We start from the raw sequence: 22,033 nt of genomic DNA, 5'->3' as shown, positions 1-22,033 counted from the left end.
ATAAAAAAATAATCTTTTATTTTAAAGTATTTATTTTGGGGGGACAAGATAAGTGCATGTGGTGTGAAGCACAAGGACTAGAGTAAGAATCCTGGTTTGAGCCCCCAGCTCCCCCCGACCTGTGTGTGTGGGGTCACTTCACAGGTGATGAAGCAGGTCTGATGGTGTCTTTCTCTCCCCGTCTTCTCATCCTCTCTTGATTTCTCTCTGTCCTATCTAGCAACAACGACAGCAATAACAGCAATAAACAACAAGGGTAACAAAAGGGAAAAAATAGCCTCCAGGAGCAGTGAATTCGTAGTGCAGGCACTGAGCCCCAGTGATAACCTTGGAGGCAAAAAATATATATATATGGAATAGATAAAATTTTTAAGATTGGATTAAATTCTGGCTTTAAGTGATAATATCATTTAAATTATATCACAGTATCTTTTTTTAAGCTGTTTTATTTGGTAGCTAAAACATATACAATATTTGGTATTAAAATACACACAAGATAAAATTTGCCATTTAAACTATTTTAAAGTGTGTAACTCAGTGGCATTAATTACAATCAAAATGTTGTCGAATCATTACCACTATCCATTTGAATTTATTTTATGTTAAACACTTTCCAAGTAATTTGTAGTGGTTTACTTAAACCACATATTAAAATGTCCATGATCACTTAGATATGGAAAAGACAGTTATATTTAAAATGAAAGGTATGAAACTAAAACTAAAGTGGTCAATTAAAAGTTCTCAGAGGCTGCCCAACAAAGCTCATATAGTCAGCTCTGAATTCTGCTCCCCCTCTAGTCACTTATAACCACATCTTCTGTCATTCTTGGTATAAGACAGTGTATATAAAAGGGAATGTAGATTTGAACTTAAATTAAAGCTTAAAGGAATGTAAGATAGCACATAAGCTGGTTAAGACCCATTTAAAAGAAATATGCTTACCAATTAAGAAGTATCTATTAATTAATGAATATCTGGGGGTCGGGCGGTGGCGCAGTGGGTTAAGCGCATGTGGCGCAAAGCGCAGGGACCGGCGTAAGGATCCCGGTTCGAGCCCCCGGCTCCCCACCTGCAGGGGAGTCGCTTCACAGGCGGTGGAGCAGGTCTGCAGGTGTCTATCTTTCTCTCCCCTTCTCTGTCTTCCCCTCCTCTCTCCATTTCTCTCTGTCCTATCCAACAACGAATTGCGTCAACAAGGGCAATAATAATAACCACAACGAAGCTACAACAAGGGCAACAAAAGGGGGAAAAAAAAATTAATGAATATCTACTATATGCTAGGCAGATTTCTTATAGAAAAAGTAAAATTTCATTGGAAACAAGGTACATATGTTGACATGCATATTTATTTTTAAATACAGTGAATAATTAAGTGTAATGGCAAATTATATATACAGCTACATAGCTATAAAAGCAAACACGTACACATAAATGAAGAAACAAAACTCATTAGGGTGTAGTGTTTATAGGGAAGGCCTCAAGGACAAGGTACACTTGGAGCTGAAAATTTTCCCTTTTTAAAAATTTTTTTATCATCTTTATTTATTGGATAGAGACAGCCAGAAATCGAGAAGGAATGGGGTGAAAGGGAGAGAGACAGAGAAACACCTGCAGCATTGCTTCAGCACTCACAAAGCTTTCCCCCTGCAGGTGGAGATTGGGGGGCTCAAACCTGGTCCTTGCCCATTCAACCAAGTGTGCCACCGCACAGCCCCTGGAGTTGAATTTCAATGGAAAGCAAATGTTAAACAGGAGAAAGGGACTAGAATCATTTCACATTAAGTAACATCACAGGCAATGGGAATAGAAGGAATCAGGAAAAAAATAGTGACCAGGAGAGCACTATCGGCAGACTTAAATGTGTATTAAAAGAATGGATGTGTAAAAGAATGGGCATGATTGCAGACAGAAATAAATGTAACAAACTTCTATAATCACTGACGTGGAGAAATCCATTTGATATCATACACCAAAAAATTCCCAAGAACTAATAGCTGCCACTGACTAGTTTAAAATACTGTCAACCATAGGAATATTTGTAGTATATGCTATCTCTATATTTACTTTCACCCATTTAGTGAAACTTATTAGACACTATCATGCTAAAGTTAGAGCATTAAAAACAACACCCATCGACATTAGTTTAGTGATAAAAGGATTAGCAATCACTAACTTAGCTGCCTACAATTTCTCTTTTCCCAGGTCAAGTAAAATAACCACATAGCACAACTTACCTTCAGGAGAGCACACTGCAGGGAGTTCAGAGAGGATAACTAATGCACTTGAAACCAATCTACTTCCATCTTCTGACAGCATCTGTGGTTTTGTAGCTTTCATTTCTGGGCTACCTGTCAGTTTAGGATTCAGTTCTGGAAGCTGTCTGACCAGAATGCATACACACAACTCCAGTGTCGCAAAGACCAAAGATTTCCCAGGCACAAGCCCTCCTGTGTCCTTTCCTTCTCCAAACTCTGGTAGGGTTTCTTTTTCAGCAGCTCCATCATCAACTAAAAAAACAAAGAATAGCGTTGAATAAATGTTTGTTTACAGTTTCTGATAGGTGGCAATTTAGCTCATTTCTATTACAAATAAGACATTTAAATGTCTAAAGTCTTAGGTGTTGAAAGTTGAAAACAAAAGTAGTTATGAAGGCAAAAGTAGCTGTTTTTATTAAAACTTGCTATTACAACAGATCAAAAGAAATCTTTGATAATCCCTTCAGCCTTAAAATATAATCTGTTTGGGTTAGGAGATTATTAAAGTTCTGAAGTGCATGTCTTACTAAGTGTGAAGTCCTAGGTTCAACCCTTGGCATGACTGGACAGCAACATGGACAGAACAAAGGGAACAATATGGACGGTGGAATGGTGTTTCTCTTCTCAAAAAAAAAAAAAAAAGGTAGATTGAAAACTAGGTTAGGGAGGCAGCTCAGTGCTATAGCACATGTGAGAAATCCTGGGTTCATTCTCCATTACCACATTCACACACACAAAATAAATTGTTTGATTAACTCCTTGAAGCTTATAATGCAAATTTGATAGGGGGATCTCCTGTATTGACCTGATGACCCTGATGTGCTTAAGAAACTGTCATCCCCTTCACCAACAGCTATGTCCATCTTCGGAGAAGCAATTATAGAAGCCAGACCTTCCACCTTCTGCACCCCATAAAGATTTCTGGTCCATACTCCCAGAGATCAAGAATAGGAAAGCTTCCAATGGAGGAAATGGGATATGAAAACTGGTGGTGAGAATAGTGTGGAATTGTACCCCTCTTATCCTATGGTCTTGTTGATCATTACTAAATCAATTAAAAAAAAAGAAGTTGTCATCTAAGCTAGGACTGCCTACCTCTGGGGCTTCCCTTTATATGAGAATAAGTCCTTGATAAGGAACAATTATTGTCCCTATGACAACCTTTGTTAGAATCATCAAACAAGTAAATGCAGAAAAACTTGAGGCTAAGACCCCCATTAAAATCCTAGGTCTATTTCACTTCCCTCAACCACTCTTAAGTCCAATCATGTCAGATAAAGTAAAGACTTGACTTAACAAAAGTTGGATATGGGCTAAAGACCAGCACATTTTAATGATGGTCCTTTTGGTCACTAGCAGGCCATTCCATTATCTGGAGCTCAAGTCCAGGAATCCTTGAATTCCCATATAGAAATGATGGGCCTTTACCTCTAACAGATCCCTCCTTCCACCATCACTGGTCATCTCCATCAGGAACAACATTATAAACCTTTTGGTGGGTCTCTACAAGAGATTGCCCTAATGTAGAGCAACAGGGGTAGAAATTGCCCCACTCTCCTAGTGGAAGCTGGGTCAACATACTCTGCCACTTGAGGAAGACTGATTCTGAAGTGAGTGTATCCTAGAATGTTCCTAGCTGTGCCCATGGAATGAGAGCTCAGACCGACAGGGATACAGAGGTTACATAGACTCCTGTGCTAAATGTGAATAGACATGGGACCCAGGTCAAATCGATGAGGCTTACAATTAATGATATTTATATAGTTTTCCCATAGTTGGGAACTACTCTCTTCTCTGATCCAGCTTTCTAGTCCTATCCTCAACTCCGACACCATCTTCCCAGATTAGACTCCTAACCCACCTGCATGTTAGCTGTCAGATTGAGGCAAAACTTAGTAGTCATGGGTCCCTTGGAATATAGCTAAAGTAGACTTCCTAGCTCCTTCCAACATAAAGACCCCAAATTTCATCTGCTATACTTTTACCTTTAGGTTACTGATTATTAAACATATTGTTCTGCTTTACATATTAATGATTTTCAGCCATAAAGTTGCAGATGCCACCATGACACCAACCTGGCAGACAACCTCACCATGAGTCCTGGAACCCCACTTTTCCAGAGTCCTGCTCCACTAGGTAAAGATAGAAACTGGCTGGGGGGTATAGATCATCTTGTCAACACCCATGGCCAGCGGAGAAGCAATTACAAAAGCAAGACTTTCTGCACCCCATAAAGATCTTTGGTTCATACTCCTAGAGGGATAAAGAATAGGGAAACTTCCAAAGGAGGGGAGAGGATATGGAACTCTTGTGTTCAGAATTGTATGGAATTGTACCTCTCTTATTCCAGTCTTGTCAATCATTACTAAATCATTAATAAAAAATATGTCAAATAAATTCCTAGGTCTCCTCTTTCCTCCCTAACTTGAGGTCAGATCCCATAAATCAAATGCTGATTTGGATACAACAAAGGACACTCAATGCTTTAACAATGGGGAGGAAGTCTAAGCTTGTCAAATAAACAAGTGACTATAAAAGCTGGTTATGGGCAAGAGACTGGCTCACTTAATAATGGCCTTTTTGGCCACTAATAGGCCACCCCATCACTTGGGGCCCTAGATAGAAAATCCATGGATTCATCTATAGATAATATGGGCCTAGGCCTCTGACAGATCCCTCTATCATCACTGGTCACACCCACTGGGAACATCATTATATGCCCTTTTGTAGGCTTCTTCGGGACCATACTGCCACTAAGAAACAGCAATGGTAGGGCTGCCCACCCTCCAAAGGGAGGCTGGATCAGCCTACTCTGCCACTCAAGGAAGACTAGCTCTGAAATAAGCACAATCTACAACATTTCCAGCTGGTTGAGTGTACACATTACCATGCATGAGGACCCAGGTTCAAGCCCCCATTTCCCACCTGTATGTGGGAGGAAGAAGCTTCATGAGTGGTAAAGTAGGTTTGTAGGTGTCTCTCTTTTTCTCTCCCTCTCACCTCTCAATTTCTCTCTGTTTTATCTAATATAAAAGAAAAGAAAAAAAAAGTGTCCACCAGGAGCAGTGGATTTGCCAAGTAAGCACGAAACTCCAGTGATATCTATAGTGGCAAAAAAAAAAATTAATGAGCAATTTAATAACTTTGCAAAGTTTAAGACATAAATTGTTGGTTGTTCTTTCCATGTATATTGGTAAAAAGATAAAGGAAGTAATCAATATAAGAAATATTTCCTTTTAAGAGTTTTGCTAAAATTCATTTTTCCAAGGAATAATAATTTACTGAAAATATCACAGCAATGATGTTGGGGTGAATTAGAAGACTCAAAGTCATACCTAGTGATTTTTCATTTGTACTACACATTAATGCATGATCATAATGATAGACACATAAATACTTTTGAAAAACAATGGTACTATTGATAAATTTGACCAACAGTCACCTTCTGCACTTCGTCTTTTCTCCTTCACATGCTCTTGAGCTGCACAGATAATCTGCTTTACTACTTCAAGTGAAGCCAATTGAATGGAAGGTGATTCTCTGGTCAAAATAACTCGATGTAATACATTCAATAATTCAATACCCAAGTCCTATCACAGAAAACATTAGGAGAGACTGAATTGGAAATCACGGTTTCTTCATAAAACAAATCAAATGTCAAACACACACCCCCGCCCACCAAAATTCAAAGGAGAATATAACAAATTGCTCACAAATATAAAGGTGTTAGTGCAATAAAATTATGTGACATTTGCTCCTCTTTAAATCAATTCTAGATTAGTTCTTTTGTCCAGTTTTGCAGGAGATAGCACTATCACAAAAAGTCATTCTTACATAGGTCCCGAATTGGGACAATACAAAAGGAAATATCCAAAACAAGATTAGAAATTGAAATAAAACAACAGAAAGACTGCCATGTAAAATACCAGATTTTTATTGAAGTTTTTCTACTTTCAGAGATAAGAGAGGGAGAAACAGCTAGATAGAAGAGAGGTACTGCAGCCCCTATTCACCAATTTTGGGGCTCCTCTATGGCCATCACTGAGGTTTTCTAGTAACAAGTATTATGGAGAGGGGTTAGTAGATATTTTATGCAGTAGAGTACTAACTTCATGATGAGCAAGGACCTAGGTTTGAGACCCCAGCACCATGTGGGAGCATCATACATGGCACAGGGGGAAGATTTATGAATGGTGAAAAGTGTTATAGTCTCTCTCTCTTGCTCCCTCTTTGTCTCTGTCTGAAATTAAAAGAAAATAAGAAAAACAAGATATTGCCATGAGTGATGAAAAGTGTGAAACTCTCAAAGCCCCATACCTCCACCTCCACCCTGTAGAAGTAGGGCACTGAAATGTATTATACGTCACCTATGATATCTCATTTTCTTTTTTTTAAAGTATTTATTTCCTTTTGTTGCTTTATTATTGTTATTATTGATGTCATCGTTGTTGGATAGGACAGAGAGAAATGGAGAGGGGAAGACAGAGAGGGGGACAGAACGATAGACACCTGCAGACCTGCTTCACCACTTGTGAAGTGACTCCCCTGCAGGTGGAACCAGGATCCTTATGCCAGTCCTTGCGCTAGGCACCATGTGCACTTAACCCGCTGTACTACTGCCCGACTCCCTCATTTTCTTTCTTTTTTTTAAATTTTTTTAATATTTATTTATTTTCCCTTTTTGTTGCCCTTGTTTTTCATTGTTGTTGTAGTTATTATTGTTGTTGTTGATGATGTCATCATTGTTAGATAGGACAGAGAGAAATGGAGAGAGGAGGGGAAGACAGAGGGGGAGAGAAAGAGAGACACCTGCAGACCTGCTTCACCGCCTGTGAAGTCAATCCCCTATAGGTGGAGAGCCGGGGGCTCGAACCGGTCATTTTATTTTCTATTGGTTACTCTGACAGTATTTTTTTTATCTTTGTAAATAATAGTAAATATGTTCTCAGAATCAGTTTTAACAAGCAAAATAATCAAGAACATTTAATCTGTTCAAGTACAATCCAAAAGAGATATGCTCATAATTTTTAATTTTTTTTTTTCTCCAGGGTTATTTCTGGGCTCGGTGCCTGCACCATGAATCCACCACTCCTAGAGGTCATTTTTCCCCCCTTTTGTTGCCCTTGTTGTTATAGCCTCGTTGTGGTTATTATTATTGCCATTGTTGATGTCGTTCGTTGTTGGACAGGACAGAGAGAAATGGAGAGAGGAGGGGAAGACAGAGAGGGGGAGAGAAAGACAGACATCTGCAGACCTGCTCCACCGCCTGTGAAGCGACTTCCCTGCAGGTGGGGAACTGGGGGCTTGAACCAGGATCCTTACACCAGTCCCCGCGCTTTGCGCCACATGCGCTTAACCCACTGCGCCACCGCCCGACCCCCTATTTTTAAAATTTAATAAAAAAATGATCTAATAGTCTCCAGGAAGAAATTATAACATCTATTATTCCTAATATCCAAGAATCCATGGACAAAAATTTAATATACTAATAAAACATGGTGTAAGGATGCTTGATCAATGCAGAGTTGTTTTGAGTGAGGAAAGCAATAAATGAAGTGCAATACTTTGTATAGTGACCGTGGTCATCTATGTGCCAGATATAGATGTCTGATTCCACCTATAAGTGAGGCAGAAGTCTCTTGAAAAGCCTGGAGGGAAAAGTCTGCCAGCAGATAGTAAAGACATGAAACATTAAGATTCTCTTCTAGGAAAACAGGAGAATAAAACACATACACACACACACACACACACACACACACACACACACACACACACATCATGGCACATTGAAGCAGTGATAAAGAAGAATGTGATACGTAAATAGTTATCATTTATGGCTATGTAATACAGAAACTTCACATAATCTTTTTTTCACTGAAGAACTTCTACAGAGACTGGTTAGATGGTGATAACAGGGAAAGCAGAGAAGAGCAGTGAGAGGAATCAGCACAAACTGCAGATACTGTTCCAGTTCTGAAGTCTGTGTAGTCACGTAGTTTTCTTACTATTCTTCTGTGTTTACTGTTTAAAATATGTCCCTATTTCTTGAAATGTCTAGAAAACTAACCAAAAACAACAAAGAAAAACCCAAACAAACAAGGAGTCACCTGATCACTGCCAATTTTGGATCTGGGCCAAGGAACATCTAAAAGTGCCTGTAATGCATGTAAACAAGCAGTAATGCTTTCCATGGTTGCATCTGAGCGTAAGGAACATAGAAATTCCACACTGATTCCTGTAGAAAGCACAAAAAGAAAATAAGGCTTCTCTAAGATACTTAGTTTATGAAGTTAAATAATTAATTTTTTATTTTGGTAAGCAATACAAATAAACTTAGATCCAAAGTCAATGTTAATAAATCACAGTAAAATTAAAACTAAACAATTCACTGGTCAGGTGGGTTAAGTTTTTTTTAATATTTAAATTTTTGAGCTGCAGTATTATGCATGCATGATTTCACTGCTCTGAGCCAGCCATCCATCCATCCATCCATCCATTCATCCAGATACTATAGCATTAGACCTTCCTGTGGTACCAGAGCACTTCCTCATGTTGTACCAGAGCTTGAGTCTTGGCTACAAGTATGGTACGGCAGGCATCCTATGTTGTTGGCTCTCTTTGGTCCAATATTTAATATTTTTCAAAGATAATTTACTATGAGAGAGGAGAGCAGGAGAGATAGTGCCTGTGCACTGCTGAGTGGTGACAGAAGAAGCTACTGCCAGGGAGTAAATATTCTTAGCACTAAGCATACTTTCTTGAATCTTGCAATCCTTGAGAATGGGAGCACATGAACATATTTTATATTTATATGAAGAAATTCAGTCATTTTAAAGATATTATTAGGGATATTTAAAAAACTCTTTCATGTAGAATTAGACTTTTCTTATAATGTTTTACTTCATTTAGCTTGATGGCTAAGCCAGTTTGTAATGGATTCTATATGAAATAATTTTCTTTTTTCTGCCATCTAGGTTATCACCGGGGTTTGGTGCTGGGATTACAAATCCACTGCTCCCAGCAACCAACCCTACTCCTCGTTTTTTTCCTTTCCATTATATTGAACAGGACAGAGAGAAATTGAAATGGGAGGGGAGATAGGGAGTAAGAAAGAGAGACACCTACAGACCTGCTTCACCACTCATGAAGAATCTCCCCTACAGCTGGGGAATGGGGACTTCAACCAAGATCCTTCTACATGGTAATGTGTGCGCTTAACCAGGTGTGCCACCACCTGAACCCCAAGTAAAATTTTTTTAATTGGGCTAAGAAGGTGGCTCACAATGGTAGAACATATGCATGAAGACTTGGGTTTGATCTCTAAAAATTCAAAATGTACACAAGTGTACCAGCTACGTGGAGGTTATCACTAATATCTAAAAAGTATAAAATGATAGTACTAAGACAGGATAAGCAGTGAGGGGCAATTCAAGAAAAACTATAGGGCTGGTCAGGGATATTGGCATACAGGACTTGCTTGCATCCAAGAGGTTTTTTTTTTTTCTTTTATTATTATTATTATTTAAATTTTTTTTATTTTATTGGGTAGGACAGAGAGAAATTGAGAGTGGGGAGATAGAGGGACAGAGAGAGAGAGACACCTGCAGCCCTGCTCCACCACCCATGAAGAAGAGGGTTCTGGAGGACTAAATTGAACAGTCACTTTTCTTTTTCTTTTTTAACCAGAGCACTGTTCAGCTCTGGCTTAAGGTGGGCGGGGGATTGAACCTGGGACTTTGGAGCCTCAGGCATGAGAATCTGTTTGCATAACCATTATGCTATCTACCCTCGCCCCCAAGAGGTTTTAAGTTCAAACCTTGGCATCACTGAGAATCAGAACTGAGCAATATTCTGATAAAAACAAAACCAAAAATTTGCAAGCTTTTCTACTAACCTAAAATAAGATGGAACCTATCAGTGTAGACATCCTCAGGTGACTTTACCGTAGTTCCAGATGATGAACCTTGACACATGGAAGTTGGTGTTACAGGCCTTGAAAGATTAGATGCTCCCTCATCTGGATCAGTGACGACAAAGCCTGTGCTTGTAAGCCATAATGCTGTGGCATGGAGGATAAGTGCCCAGGAATTATAATAATGCATTTTTGCATTTTCACTAGTTTCTGCTGTATAAAAAGCACCACCTACAAAAGGAGGAAGCAGACAGTTTCAGGAAAAGCAAGAGATTAGCTCACACTATATTATACTTTTGCTGATACAAAATAGACTATGACATTATTCAAAAAAGTTTCTTTATGATCTTTTCCAGTCAATCTTCTCATGAACAAGGACCCAGGGCTCAATTCCCCAGTCCACACCTTCGAGGGAGGCTTCACAAATAGTGAAGCAGTGCTGTAGGTCTCTCTCTCTCCTCTTGATTTCTATTTCTAATGAAAAAGATATTTTTTTTATTAGAGAGAGAGAAAAAGAGAGAGAGAGAGAGAGGTAACACCAGAGCATCACTGACATCTTAAGAGTTGGGGATCAAATTTAGGACAACAATCTTGGAAGTTCTGTGCTCTATTGTTATGCCACCTCTTTAGCAGTTCTACTGCCTTTATTTAAAAATAAAATCTGAAAAAAAATTTTTTTTGCCTCCAGGGTTATTATCGCTAGAACTTGGTGCCTGCACTACAAACCCACTGCTCCTGGAGGCCATTTTCCCCATTTTGTTGCTATCGTTGTTGGACAGGACAGAAAGAAATCATGAGAGGAGGGGAAGAGAAAGATAGACACCCACAGACCCGCTTCACTGCTTGTGAAGCGAAGCTCCTGAAGGTGGGGAGCCGGGGGGCTCAAACTGGGATCCTTATGCCAGTCCTTGCGCTCCATGCCATGTGTGCTTAACCCGCTGCGCTACCACCTGCCCACCTAAAATCTGTTTTTTAAGTTCTCCCTATGAATGAGGTCATCTGGTATTCTTCCAAATTATCCCAGTTAACATGATTTACTTGAGTTTCCTCTAAGATGTAGTGAAAGAGAAGACCTCATAATTTCTTACAGCTGAGCAGTATTTCACTGAGAACAAACATTACAACTTAAAAAAAATGCAGAAAATTATGTAGAAGACAGAAAGAGGAGACCATAACTATGAAACAAGTGACTCTGGGATTGAACTAGGGACCTCATGCTTGAGAGTCCAATGTTTTAGCCACTAAGACACCTCCTGAGATGTCATACCACAACTTTTTTTAACCACTCATCTATTGTTAAATATGTGGGTTGTTTGAACCCTGGGTTATCACAAGTATACTATGCTGCATGAACACAGGGGTTGCAGACATCTCACTGTAATTGTATAATAACAACTGTCTTGGGACCTGGAAGGTGGTACAGTGAGTAAGGCATAAAACTTGGAAATGTGAGGTTCCAAGTCTAAGCCCAGCATTTCATGATGCTCTGGCTCTCTTTTTATTGATAAACAAAATCTTTAAAATAACAAAATAAACGAACAAAAAACTATCTTGTGATCTGAAGGGAAAAAAAATCCTAAAATTTTGTTACATCATTAATTTCCCCTTTTATGTAGCATTTTTTTCTTTCTTTCTGGATTTAATAATGTTCAATAAGACCATGGGGTAAGAGGCGTATGTAGCAATTTTCTAAAGTCAGTGTGAATCACTCCTAGCTCTGGTCATATACCTTTACAGTGTATATTTATGTTCATAAATAATATATACTATTAGTGTTTACATGTACTCAAAAGCATCATCACGGGGAAAAAAATGGAGGAAGTAAAAGACAGGGTTGGAGGATTTCTTTGCTATAGAGAACCAAAAATTAAGGATGGCTTAAAAATCATGATATCCTTTTAAATTTGCTTTCTTCATATATTGCTTTTGATATTTACTTATTTTGTTTAATCTTTGTATTCATTCTGCTAATAAATAAGTTCACTTCTATTTCATGCAACTGAAGAAGAAAAATTGCACATCTCTTTGTGTAAAATCTCATTAAAATCCCAACAGAACTTGATAGGCTGACCTTAAAATTTATTTCAAAGTGTAAAAACAAAGTCACTTGGAAGTAACACAAAGATCTGAGAGAAGATAATGGCATGGAACTACAAAGGAACAGTATTGGAAAAAAATATATATAAAGGGGTGCAGCCTGGTAGTGCAATGGATAAAGTGTTGGACTCTCATGCATGAAGTTCCCAGTTCAATCCCAAGTGATACTGAGTCTTTGTCACTGCCCCTAATAAATAAAGAAAATACATCTTAAAAAATACATAAAGGGAGGAGTTGGGCTGTAGTGCAGCGGGCTAAGCGCAGGTGGCGCAAAGCACAAGGACCGGCATAAGGATCCCGGTTCGAACCCCGGCTCCCCACCTGCAGGGGAGTCGCTTCACAGGCGGTGAAGCAGGTCTGCAGGTGTCTATCTTTCTCTCCCCCTCTCTGTCTTCCCCTCCTCTCTCCATTTCTCTCTGTCCTATCCAACAACGACAACAACAATAATAACTACAACAATAAAACAACAAGGGCAACAAAAGGGAATAAATAAATAAAATAAATTAAAAAAAAAACATAAAGGGGAAGTTGGGCAGTAGCACAGCAGGTTAAGCGAAGGTGGTGCAAAGCACAAGAACCGGTGTAAGGATCTCGGTTTGAGCCTCTGACTCCCCACCTGCAGGGGAGTTGCTTCACAAGCAGTGAAGGAGGTCTGCAGGTGTCTCTCTGTCTTTCCCTCTCTATCCCCCTCCCTTATCAAATTCTCTGTCTCTATCCAGAATAAATAAGTAAAATAAAAATTAAAAAATACATAAAGGATTAACAAACTAAGAAGAAAATGACAAATACTAACTTTAAAAAATGCATGGATTATGACTAGGTGATTTCTGTAAGAAAATGCTTAGGCAGCCTATAAATCTATAACCCCTTCCCCCTGTCGTGCTGCGCCATGGAGGAGAGAGAGAGGAGATCCGGAGCGAAGAGGGAACACAAATCTTTATTTGCGCTGGCACCTCAGAGTTGGGTGAGAGAGAAGCAGGTTGGGCCACGTGGAGGTAGCAAAAATGGCCACTTCACGCAGTAACCTTTCCTGCATCTAAACACCGAAGTGAAGAGCCAGCAAGAGAACGAGGTGCGGAAGAAGAAGGGCTTTTATGGGAGTAGCTCTTGCGAGAATGGGAAAGGGGAGGAGTAACCATAGCACTCCAGGGTAGGATAATAACTCTCGTGAGAATGGGAAGGGGAAAGAGTAACCAGAGCATTGCAACTATTGCAGGGAATAGACAATGCCCTGAGGGCACAACATGGCAGAACAGGCGGGGGAACTAGCAATAGCCTGAGGGGACAACATGGCAGATGTGACCGCATCTGCACAATTTCCCAGCATCTCCCTTTCCTTTTATCTAATGGCCAAGGCAACAGTCTGTAAAGTCTATAAGCTACTCAGGGTCAGTCTATGAAAAACCAGCAACGTGAAGGGAAGGAAGCTGCTGTAAAATTGTCTAGTGTCCAAAGGGTATACCAGCAAGTCCAATAGAAGTCTCAGTCCAAAGTAGGCGACTAGGGGGAGAAATGGCAGGGGGTGAAACGCTGCATGAGGAAGGTCAGCTGCTGGGATTCTGCTTCTCTGTAGACAGTGAGCTGGAACCGCCAAAATGTGACAGGCAAAGCAGAAGTAGAAAGGGCAGACAGGCAGTAAAAAAGTTCTGTCCTTGGAGTCTGTGAATCAGGTTCTTCAGATCACGTCAGGTGACATCTAGGGTTTCAGGGGGTGTGCCACTGTAGTCATGCCATCTAGTTGGTGATGTCAGAGTGTGCAGGGGTCCAGATGTTTTTTTTTTCCTAGCATCCCCCCAAAAAAAATTCTTGATCACAGAAATGAGGGAGTTGGGGAGATAATATTATGGTTATGCAAAAAGACTTTCATGCCTGAGTTGCTGGAGTCCCAGACTCAGTTCCAGCACCACAAGCTAGAGCTAAGCAGTGCTCTAGGGGGAAGAAAACTCCCAACAATGAAGTATTACATATCTATCTGATTGACAAAATTATTAAGTATGATAATAGGCTGGAAGATATACAGAAGATAAATAGGATGGTTGGCATATGTTGTTATAACCATTTTTCAGGGTAATTTGGACTACCTACTGAGGTCAGATGATCTAGTAAGTTAGCTGCAGGGTATCTATACTGAAGCAATTCTCACTTGCTCTATAAATGTAAATTATGGGGGAAACGTTTCAGGTCTGCATAACCTGCTACAAGGTAAGTTATAAATATACATGTTACATATTTATATATATTTCTTATATAATAAATTATAAGTTACTGCCATTTTAGGAATTACGTAAATATTTTACCCCTTACCTTCGAGTGGGAGCTGGGAGGCAAATTCTGGAGGCAAAGTTAAGAGAGCAAAATCCTGAAGTGCAGCAAGCCAGAACCTACTCAGTGTGCCCAAGTCTGTGCTGACTAAATCAAGCAGTCCATCTGACGAATCAGACTCATTTCTGACACTGTCTTCTGAATAGGCAGTCTTCAATGGCTGTTTGTAGCATTTATGTCTTTCTATAGCAATTATGTAGACCTGTTAAAGATTGATTGGCATATAGGAGAATTTTTGTCTCCTAAGTAAGTAGTATATTTTTATTTTTCTGACAAGGCTTACACCCCTGACCATAAAAGACTTGCAATGTATTGTGATGCACCATGAAATTATACACATGTACACAACTGGAGTAGAAATATCCAATAATGAGATACATTACATATCTATTTATTACTGGATAGAGACAGAAAGAATTGAGAGGGGGGAGATAAGAGAGGGAGAGAGACACCTGCAGCCCTGCTTTACCACTCATGAAGCTTTCCCCCTGCAGGTGGGGACCAGGGGCTTGAACCTGGGTCCTTGTGCACTATAATGTGAGCACTTTACCCAGTGTACCACCGCCTGACCCCCTGAGATACATTATGTATTACAAATTTTTGATAAATATGCTGTCATCACGTGCAATTTCACAATCATGACAGCTCTAGTTAAATGGTCACAGAATTTTTTTCAGAGACTAACAGCTATGATCTTATGTCCTAAATCTATGCAGTTACCTCTGAATTAAGCTGAAACACTGAAAATATTTTCATTCAAAGTTAACACTGAATCACTACAAAAAGTCTACATAACTATAGCACAGAACTATAAAAATGTTAAATTATTTGTTCGGAGCTAAAGCAAAGGTCTCTAGGAGAGGGACATAAAGGAGAAGGTACAAAGGACACTGGGATGAAGGGTAAAGGGCTTAAATTGTAGATGAGAATGTTTTGCAGATAACTGTCATGGGGAGATGAAAAATTATGCTCATGTGTCAATAGCTGTACTGTACTCCATTATTCCCTCAAACAAAATGATTTTTTAAAAAATGTATTCACCATAGAACACAGCATATACACTATCCCTTTATTCACAACACTAAAGTCCAAAAAAAATTTTTTTTAAGTATACCAGTTGATATTTACCATGAGTTAGATGCTGGGTTCAATTTCTGGCACACATGAGAGCACCATGTGGTGAACTCCACAGGTGGTGCAGTGTTATTTGGATGTCTCTCCTCTCTTTCAAAAATAATATATATAATTTGGGTTTGGCAGCTGTTTAATAGTAACCTGGGAGATAGCACAATAATTATACATAAGATTTGCATGCCTGAGGCTCCAAAGTCCCAGGTTTAATTCCTAGCACTACCATAAAATCAGAGGTGAGTAGTGCTCTGGGGGAAAAAAAAAGTTTCTTTATTCTTGGGAAACTTATTTGTTTATTTTTAAATATTTTATTTATTTATTTATTTATTTATTTATTTATTAAAGAGTGGGATAGGAGGAAAGAGAGAGAGACAGAGAGAGAGATAGAGAGAATACTAGACATCACTCTGGTACATGTGTTGCCAGGGATCAAACTCAGGACCTCATGCTTGAGAGTCTAACACTATATTTACTGCATCACCTCCTGGACCACAGAAAGTGACTTATTTAATAGTCAAAGTAATTCTATGAAAGACTATTAAAAACATTATAAAGTATATGTGATAGAGGTTATAAAACACAAACTCACTTTCCTATAATTTGGATTTCTTGTGGTCGCAGAGGCCTTAGGGGACCAGTATGTTTTTATTCTATATGTTTAAAGAGAGAAAGAGGGCTTTGTGGGGGAAAGACAGAGAGGTGAGACAAAGAAATATACCAAATCACTACTCTTATTACCCAGGGATTTCCCTTAATGCTGTCTACAGTGCTCCCCTGTGGGTCTGAGGAACAAACTCAGGGCTTCATGCACAGTAAGGGGTTTGCTCAATCCGCAAAGCCATCTTCAAAAATTCAGGTTTCAATAAAAGTTTATTTCCGATGGCTATCACAAAATCTCTTCAGCTTCTGACTGTCCCTGCTTAAAGCAAGTAATGAACAGTGCATACTTTAGAGTGTAGTCAAAACACTAATAAATACCTAAATGAATAATTCCCACTCAATTTCTCTCTGTCCTTTCAAATAAAAAAGGAAGAAATAAATAATTCCCATGAACTTACTTGTGTATTAAATGATTTGTTTATGGTGTAAGGTATTTATTAACAATTTCCAAATATTTAGCTATATATTAAAAAAATACTCACCTCTGCCCAGGCTTTTAGAACAGCTAAGATCTCCATGGTAGAAGCACTTTCATTATATAAGTGACTTAGAGTTTCTTTTCCAACCTGTATTTTTGTTAATGATGAAACAAGCAACTGATGAACTCTTCGGAGATCATTAAGGTCACTTACAACTCCACTTGCTATCCAAGCGCTGCAAACCTGGTTTTTAAGAAAATTAAGTTACATCCTTGTTAGTTCAGTAGGTCACCCACATCTCAAAATCTAATCACTGAAATCATTCTACTATTGAACTCAATGGAATGTTATTGGTAATGACAGTCAAATGTCAGCACTTCATGAATCTAATGTTGAAGTAGGAAACCTCTGTTATCAATAAATGAGTTTAAGAGTTTCAGATGTTATTAATATGGAGAAATGAAGTCATGGGAAGTGCAATCTTGCAATTATAAGAATTATTATTTGAATTAAACCTCCAATCTTGGTTATTTCATCTTAAAGTAAGAAATTATGTGAGGGTCTGGGTAATGGTGATGGTTGAGCTCACGTTATAATGCATACGGACTCGGGTTTGAGCCCCCAGTCCCCACCTGCAAGTGGAAAGCTTCACAAGTAGTGAAGCAGGGCTGCAGGTGTCTCTCTTTCTCTCTCCCTATTCCCTCTCGATTTCTGGCTGTCTCTATCCAATAAATAAGATAATAATAAAAAAGAGATTATGTGATAAATTAATATAACACTGTTGAACTAATAGTGTTATATCTAATTTATATTATATCATCTAACTTATAAAAATCCCAATTAAGTGACTGGGGAAATGGCTCACATTGATAGGGAGCGGAACTTGCATGCACCTACGTCAATCCTTGGCATTACATGTCCTAGAGAGGCGCTCCGGTTTCTCTCTCTAATGTGAAATGTTTTATCTATTTCATATGAAATAAATAAAAGTAAATTAAAAAAATAAAGGTTTTGATAAAAAACATTTTAATTTATTTATTTTGACATGTGGCAGTTGCTGGGGCTTCACTGCATCAAGCTGGATTTTTCAGATAGAAAGAGAGGGACTGGGGGCCAGGCAGTAGCACAGCAGGTTAAGTACATATGGCATGAAGTGCAAGGACTGGTGTAAGGATCCCTGTTCCAGCCCCCAGCTCTCCACCTGTGTGTGTGTGGTGGGTGTCGCTTCACAGTGAAGCTCGTATGCAGGTGTCTATCTTTCTCCCTCCTCCCCGTCTTCCTCTCCTCACTCAATTTCTCTATGTCCTATCCATCAATAACAGCAGCAATGGCAAGAATAACAAGGGCCACAAAATGGAGAAAATGGCCTCCAGGAGCTGTGGATTCATTGTGCAGACACTTAGCCCCAGCAATAACCCTGGAGGCAAAGAAAGAAAAAAAAAAGAAAAAGAAAAAGAAAAAAAGAAAAGAAAGAGGGACCAGGAGGTGGCACACTCAGTATAATACACATTACCATGTACAAGGACTCTGGTTCATATCTGCAAGGGGGAAACTTTTACAAGTGGTAAAGCAATGTTGCAGGTGTCTTTCTCTTTCCTTCTCTCTCCCTCCTCTCCTCCTACCTCTGACCCCGTCGTCCTGTCTTTGTCAGAAAAGAAAAAACATAAAGGCCACAGGGAACAGTCATGCAAGCAACTTGCACCAAGCCCTACTGATAATCCTGGCAGCAAAACCAAACAAAATTAAACAAATCAAGCAGAAAAAGTAGAAGGAGAAACTGGCATTTTCTCCAGTACCCTAGGGGCCAGGCTCAGACCTGTGCTTAAAGCATGGCAAAGCTGGTGAGCTCCCAGGTAAGCAATGTTGCTGACCCTAATTTTATTTATTCTTTACTAGTTTCATGTGAGGAGTGAAGCGAGAAGCCAAAGTACAACACTGGTTTTTCTTTAATTTATTTATTATTGAGAGAGAGAGAAAGAACCAGAACATCACTTTGGTACAAGCTATCCCTGGGATATAACTTAGGACCAGGGCCAGATGGAGGGAGAGATACCACAGCACTGCTTTACTGTTGTGGAGCTTCCTATGTGGTGAGAAGGTTCCAACAAGGGTCTCATCCATAGTAATAGGAGCACCATAATAGGTGAGTTATTTACAGGCCCAAATTCAACTTCTTAAGTTTCAAGTTTTTATCCCTTTACCTGACATGCTTTGGCAGTGACATCAGGAGGTGTCTCTGAAGTGAAGGCTGGTCTAAGTGCTGCTCCTACCTGGCAAAAAATTATGACATATTAGGCATCAATAAATAAGGCAGCACAAGCTGCTGCTCCTCTTATTTTAAAATTATTTTTATTTATTTCATTTTGTTGCCCTTGTTGCTTTATTATTGTTGTTGATGTTGTCATTGTTGGATAGGACAGAGAGAAATGGAGAGAGGAGGGGAAGACAGAGAAGGGGAGAGAAAGATAGACACCTGCAGACCTGCTTCACCGCCTGTGAAGCGACTCCCCTGCAGGCCGGGAGCCGGGGGCTCGAATTGGGATCCTTACGCTGGTCCCTGCGCTTTGCACCACTTGCGCTTAACCCACTGCGCCACCGCCCAACCCCAATTATTTATTTTTAACAGGAATTATGGACACCTGTTGATTTTTCCTGTCAGCATATCTTCCTCTTAGAGTAACAACACCCCAATCTCCCTTAAGAAGCTATACTGCTACCCGAGTCTTAACACATGTTGCTGTCTGGAGTTAATAGCACTACCTGGCTCCAAGAAGCTACGCAAGGATAATGAAAATTCTCCTTAAGACTGCTGGGAGTACCAAGAAAGCATATCTCTCTGTAAGACTCTGGGTGCTAAGAGAGTTACCTTAAATATCTTATCTAACCTAGAAAAAACTTGAGAATAAAGCAATGTAGGAGAAAAATCGCCAAGATCATAAAACTTTCTTAGGGAGTCAGGCAGCGGGTTAAGCGCAGGTGGTGCAAAGCACAGGGACCAGAGTAAGGATCCCGGTTCGACCCCCTGGCACCCCACCTGCAGGGAAGTTGCTTCACAAGCAGTGAAGCAGGTCTGCAGGTGTCTATCTTTCTTTCCTCCTCTCGGTCTTCCCCTCCTGTCTCCATTTCTCTCTGTCCTACCCAACAACAACAATGACATCGATAATAACTACAACAATAAAACAAGGGCAACAAAAAGGAATAAATATAAAAACCCCACAACTTTCTTTTTCTGCTTAAGTCAGCTGTAATTTATTTATATTATTTGCTGTAGTTTTAAGAGGCTAAGAATATAGTAGATAACTTTAAATTTAATTCTAAGTTAATATGTTAGTTCTATGTTAACTTTCATCCCTTCCTTTTGCTTTCTTCCTAAATATGTATTGTTACTACATATTAGGAAGATGTGAAGGAATTTGCTACCAACTAGTTAAGTGCTCTACTCCCTCTAAACACTAGTCATTAGAAGCTGCCTCTAAATCATAATGAGCAGTCTCTATGGCTGTGGCTGCTGCTGCTGCTGCTGCTGCTGGAGGATTATATGTAATTCCTCTCACCCAAGCACTAGCCAGGTCCAGATCTGACTCTGCTTAGCTTCTGAGGTAAGGTCAAACAAGTTCAGGGTAGTACGGTCAGTCATACATGCAATGTGACAAGTGGTGGTTTTGACCTGTTCTTCCTAGATTTCTCACTGTACCAATCAAAGACAATTAGCTAAAAAGAAAATTATAAAACTGGTAATAAAACTGTGAATTCTTTTCTAAGCCCAGGAGTGTGTGTGTGTGTGTGTGTGTGTGTGTGTAAACAACCCTTAAGCAGAGATAATCTTTTTTTTTATTTTTTATTTTTATTTTTTTAAATTTATTTTATTTCCTTTTGTTGCCCTTGTTGTTTTATTGTTGTAGTTATTATTGATGTCATTGTTGTTGGATAGGACAGAGAGAAATGGAGAGAGGAGGGGAAGACAGAGAGGGGGAGAGAAAGACAGACACCTGCAGACCTGCTTCACCGCCTGTGAAGGGACCTGCCTGCAGGTGGGGAGCCGGGGGTTTGAACCGGGATCTTGATGCCGGTCCTTGAGCTTAGCACCACCTGCGCTTAACCCGCTGCGCTACAGCCCGACTCCCAAGCAGAGATATTCTATTCCAGCAGTGATAATCTTGAGATAAAACAGGCATGTGATCTAAATGCAATGTTTAACAAATGCTAATTCAGACATTTTGTAAAGAACTGTATTACAAAATTGCTTTAGTCTCTCAACTTACAAAGATGTTTTTAATTATGAAATTTGACCTTTACAGTTATAAAACAATTGTTTCATGCTCAATTTTGTTTTTACTTGAATATTTCTTCTTCAAATATCCATTTTCTACACACTGACTTTATTGTTGACAAGTTAACAGAAATATATAGTCCTTTGTATATTAAGAGGTGACAATACCAGTTTGTTTCACAGATATTTTATCCTTTTGATGATGAAATTCAAAAATAACAGAAAAATAACATGAAGTGCTTACATTGGCTTGATACTGTTCCAGAATTAAATGACCTGGAAACTCTGGTTCTGGGATAGTTGCAAATCGCTTAATAACAACCAAAAGTGTTTCAAGGCCAGAAAGACGGAGCTGGTCACTGTGATCTGTGGCAGCCATAAAAGCCATGCGAATTAAGTCGGCAAGATGTAGCACTAAAAAGTCATCTACAAGATGAAAAAAGTCTCATTAAGAAAAAGAGTATGTTGGAACTGAGAGTATGTTAAGTGATTTCTTTTCTTTTCCTTTCCTTCCTTCCTTCCTTCCTCTTTCTTTCTTTCTTTCTTTCTCTCTCTCTCTCTCTCTCTCTTTCTTTCTTTCTCTGTCTGTCTTCCTTCCTTCCTTCCTTCCTTTTTCCACCAGGGTTTTTGCTAGGGCTCAGTGCCAGCACTATGACTCCACTGCTCCTGGTGCCCTTTCTTTCTTACTATTTTTTAAATTAGGACAGAGAGAAATTAAGAGAGGAGGGGGAGAAAAAGAGGGAGAGAGGAAGACAGTCACCTACAGACCTGCTTCACCACTTATGAAGCATCCTCCCTGCAGGTGGGGATTGGGGGGCTTGAGCTTGGGTCCTTGTGCTTGAGTATGTGCACATAACCAGATGCACCACAACAGACCCCATTATTTCTTTTCTTTTTCTTTTTTGTTTTTGTTTTGCCAGCAGGGTTATCATTAGGGCTTTGCACTTGCAGAATTCCACTGTTCCCA

The 22,033-nt window shown here is 39.4% G+C and overlaps 1 protein-coding gene across 6 annotated transcripts in view; it reads right to left on the bottom strand.

Annotated features, from left to right (window-relative positions):
• The window catches only part of HEATR5A (HEAT repeat containing 5A), a 112,521-nt gene that overhangs the window by 11,795 nt on the left and 78,693 nt on the right, over nt 1–22,033 (bottom strand). For all 6 annotated transcript variants that reach the window (XM_060175219.1, XM_060175222.1, XM_060175221.1 and 3 more), the window contains 8 exons: nt 21,311–21,492; nt 18,998–19,066; nt 16,860–17,039; nt 14,569–14,788; nt 10,150–10,398; nt 8,363–8,490; nt 5,698–5,845; nt 2,235–2,507 (listed from right to left, as the gene is read on the bottom strand). In XM_060175219.1, the coding sequence (XP_060031202.1) occupies nt 2,235–2,507; nt 5,698–5,845; nt 8,363–8,490; nt 10,150–10,398; nt 14,569–14,788; nt 16,860–17,039; nt 18,998–19,066; nt 21,311–21,492 (1,449 nt within the window). The remainder of the gene's footprint in view (nt 1–2,234; nt 2,508–5,697; nt 5,846–8,362; nt 8,491–10,149; nt 10,399–14,568; nt 14,789–16,859; nt 17,040–18,997; nt 19,067–21,310; nt 21,493–22,033) is intronic.

Source organism: Erinaceus europaeus, chromosome 16, assembly GCF_950295315.1.
Source record: "Erinaceus europaeus chromosome 16, mEriEur2.1, whole genome shotgun sequence".
Taxonomy (NCBI): Eukaryota; Metazoa; Chordata; class Mammalia; order Eulipotyphla; family Erinaceidae; genus Erinaceus; species Erinaceus europaeus.
Note: the sequence above shows the minus strand (reverse complement) of the source record. Positions and strands in the feature narration are given on the sequence as shown.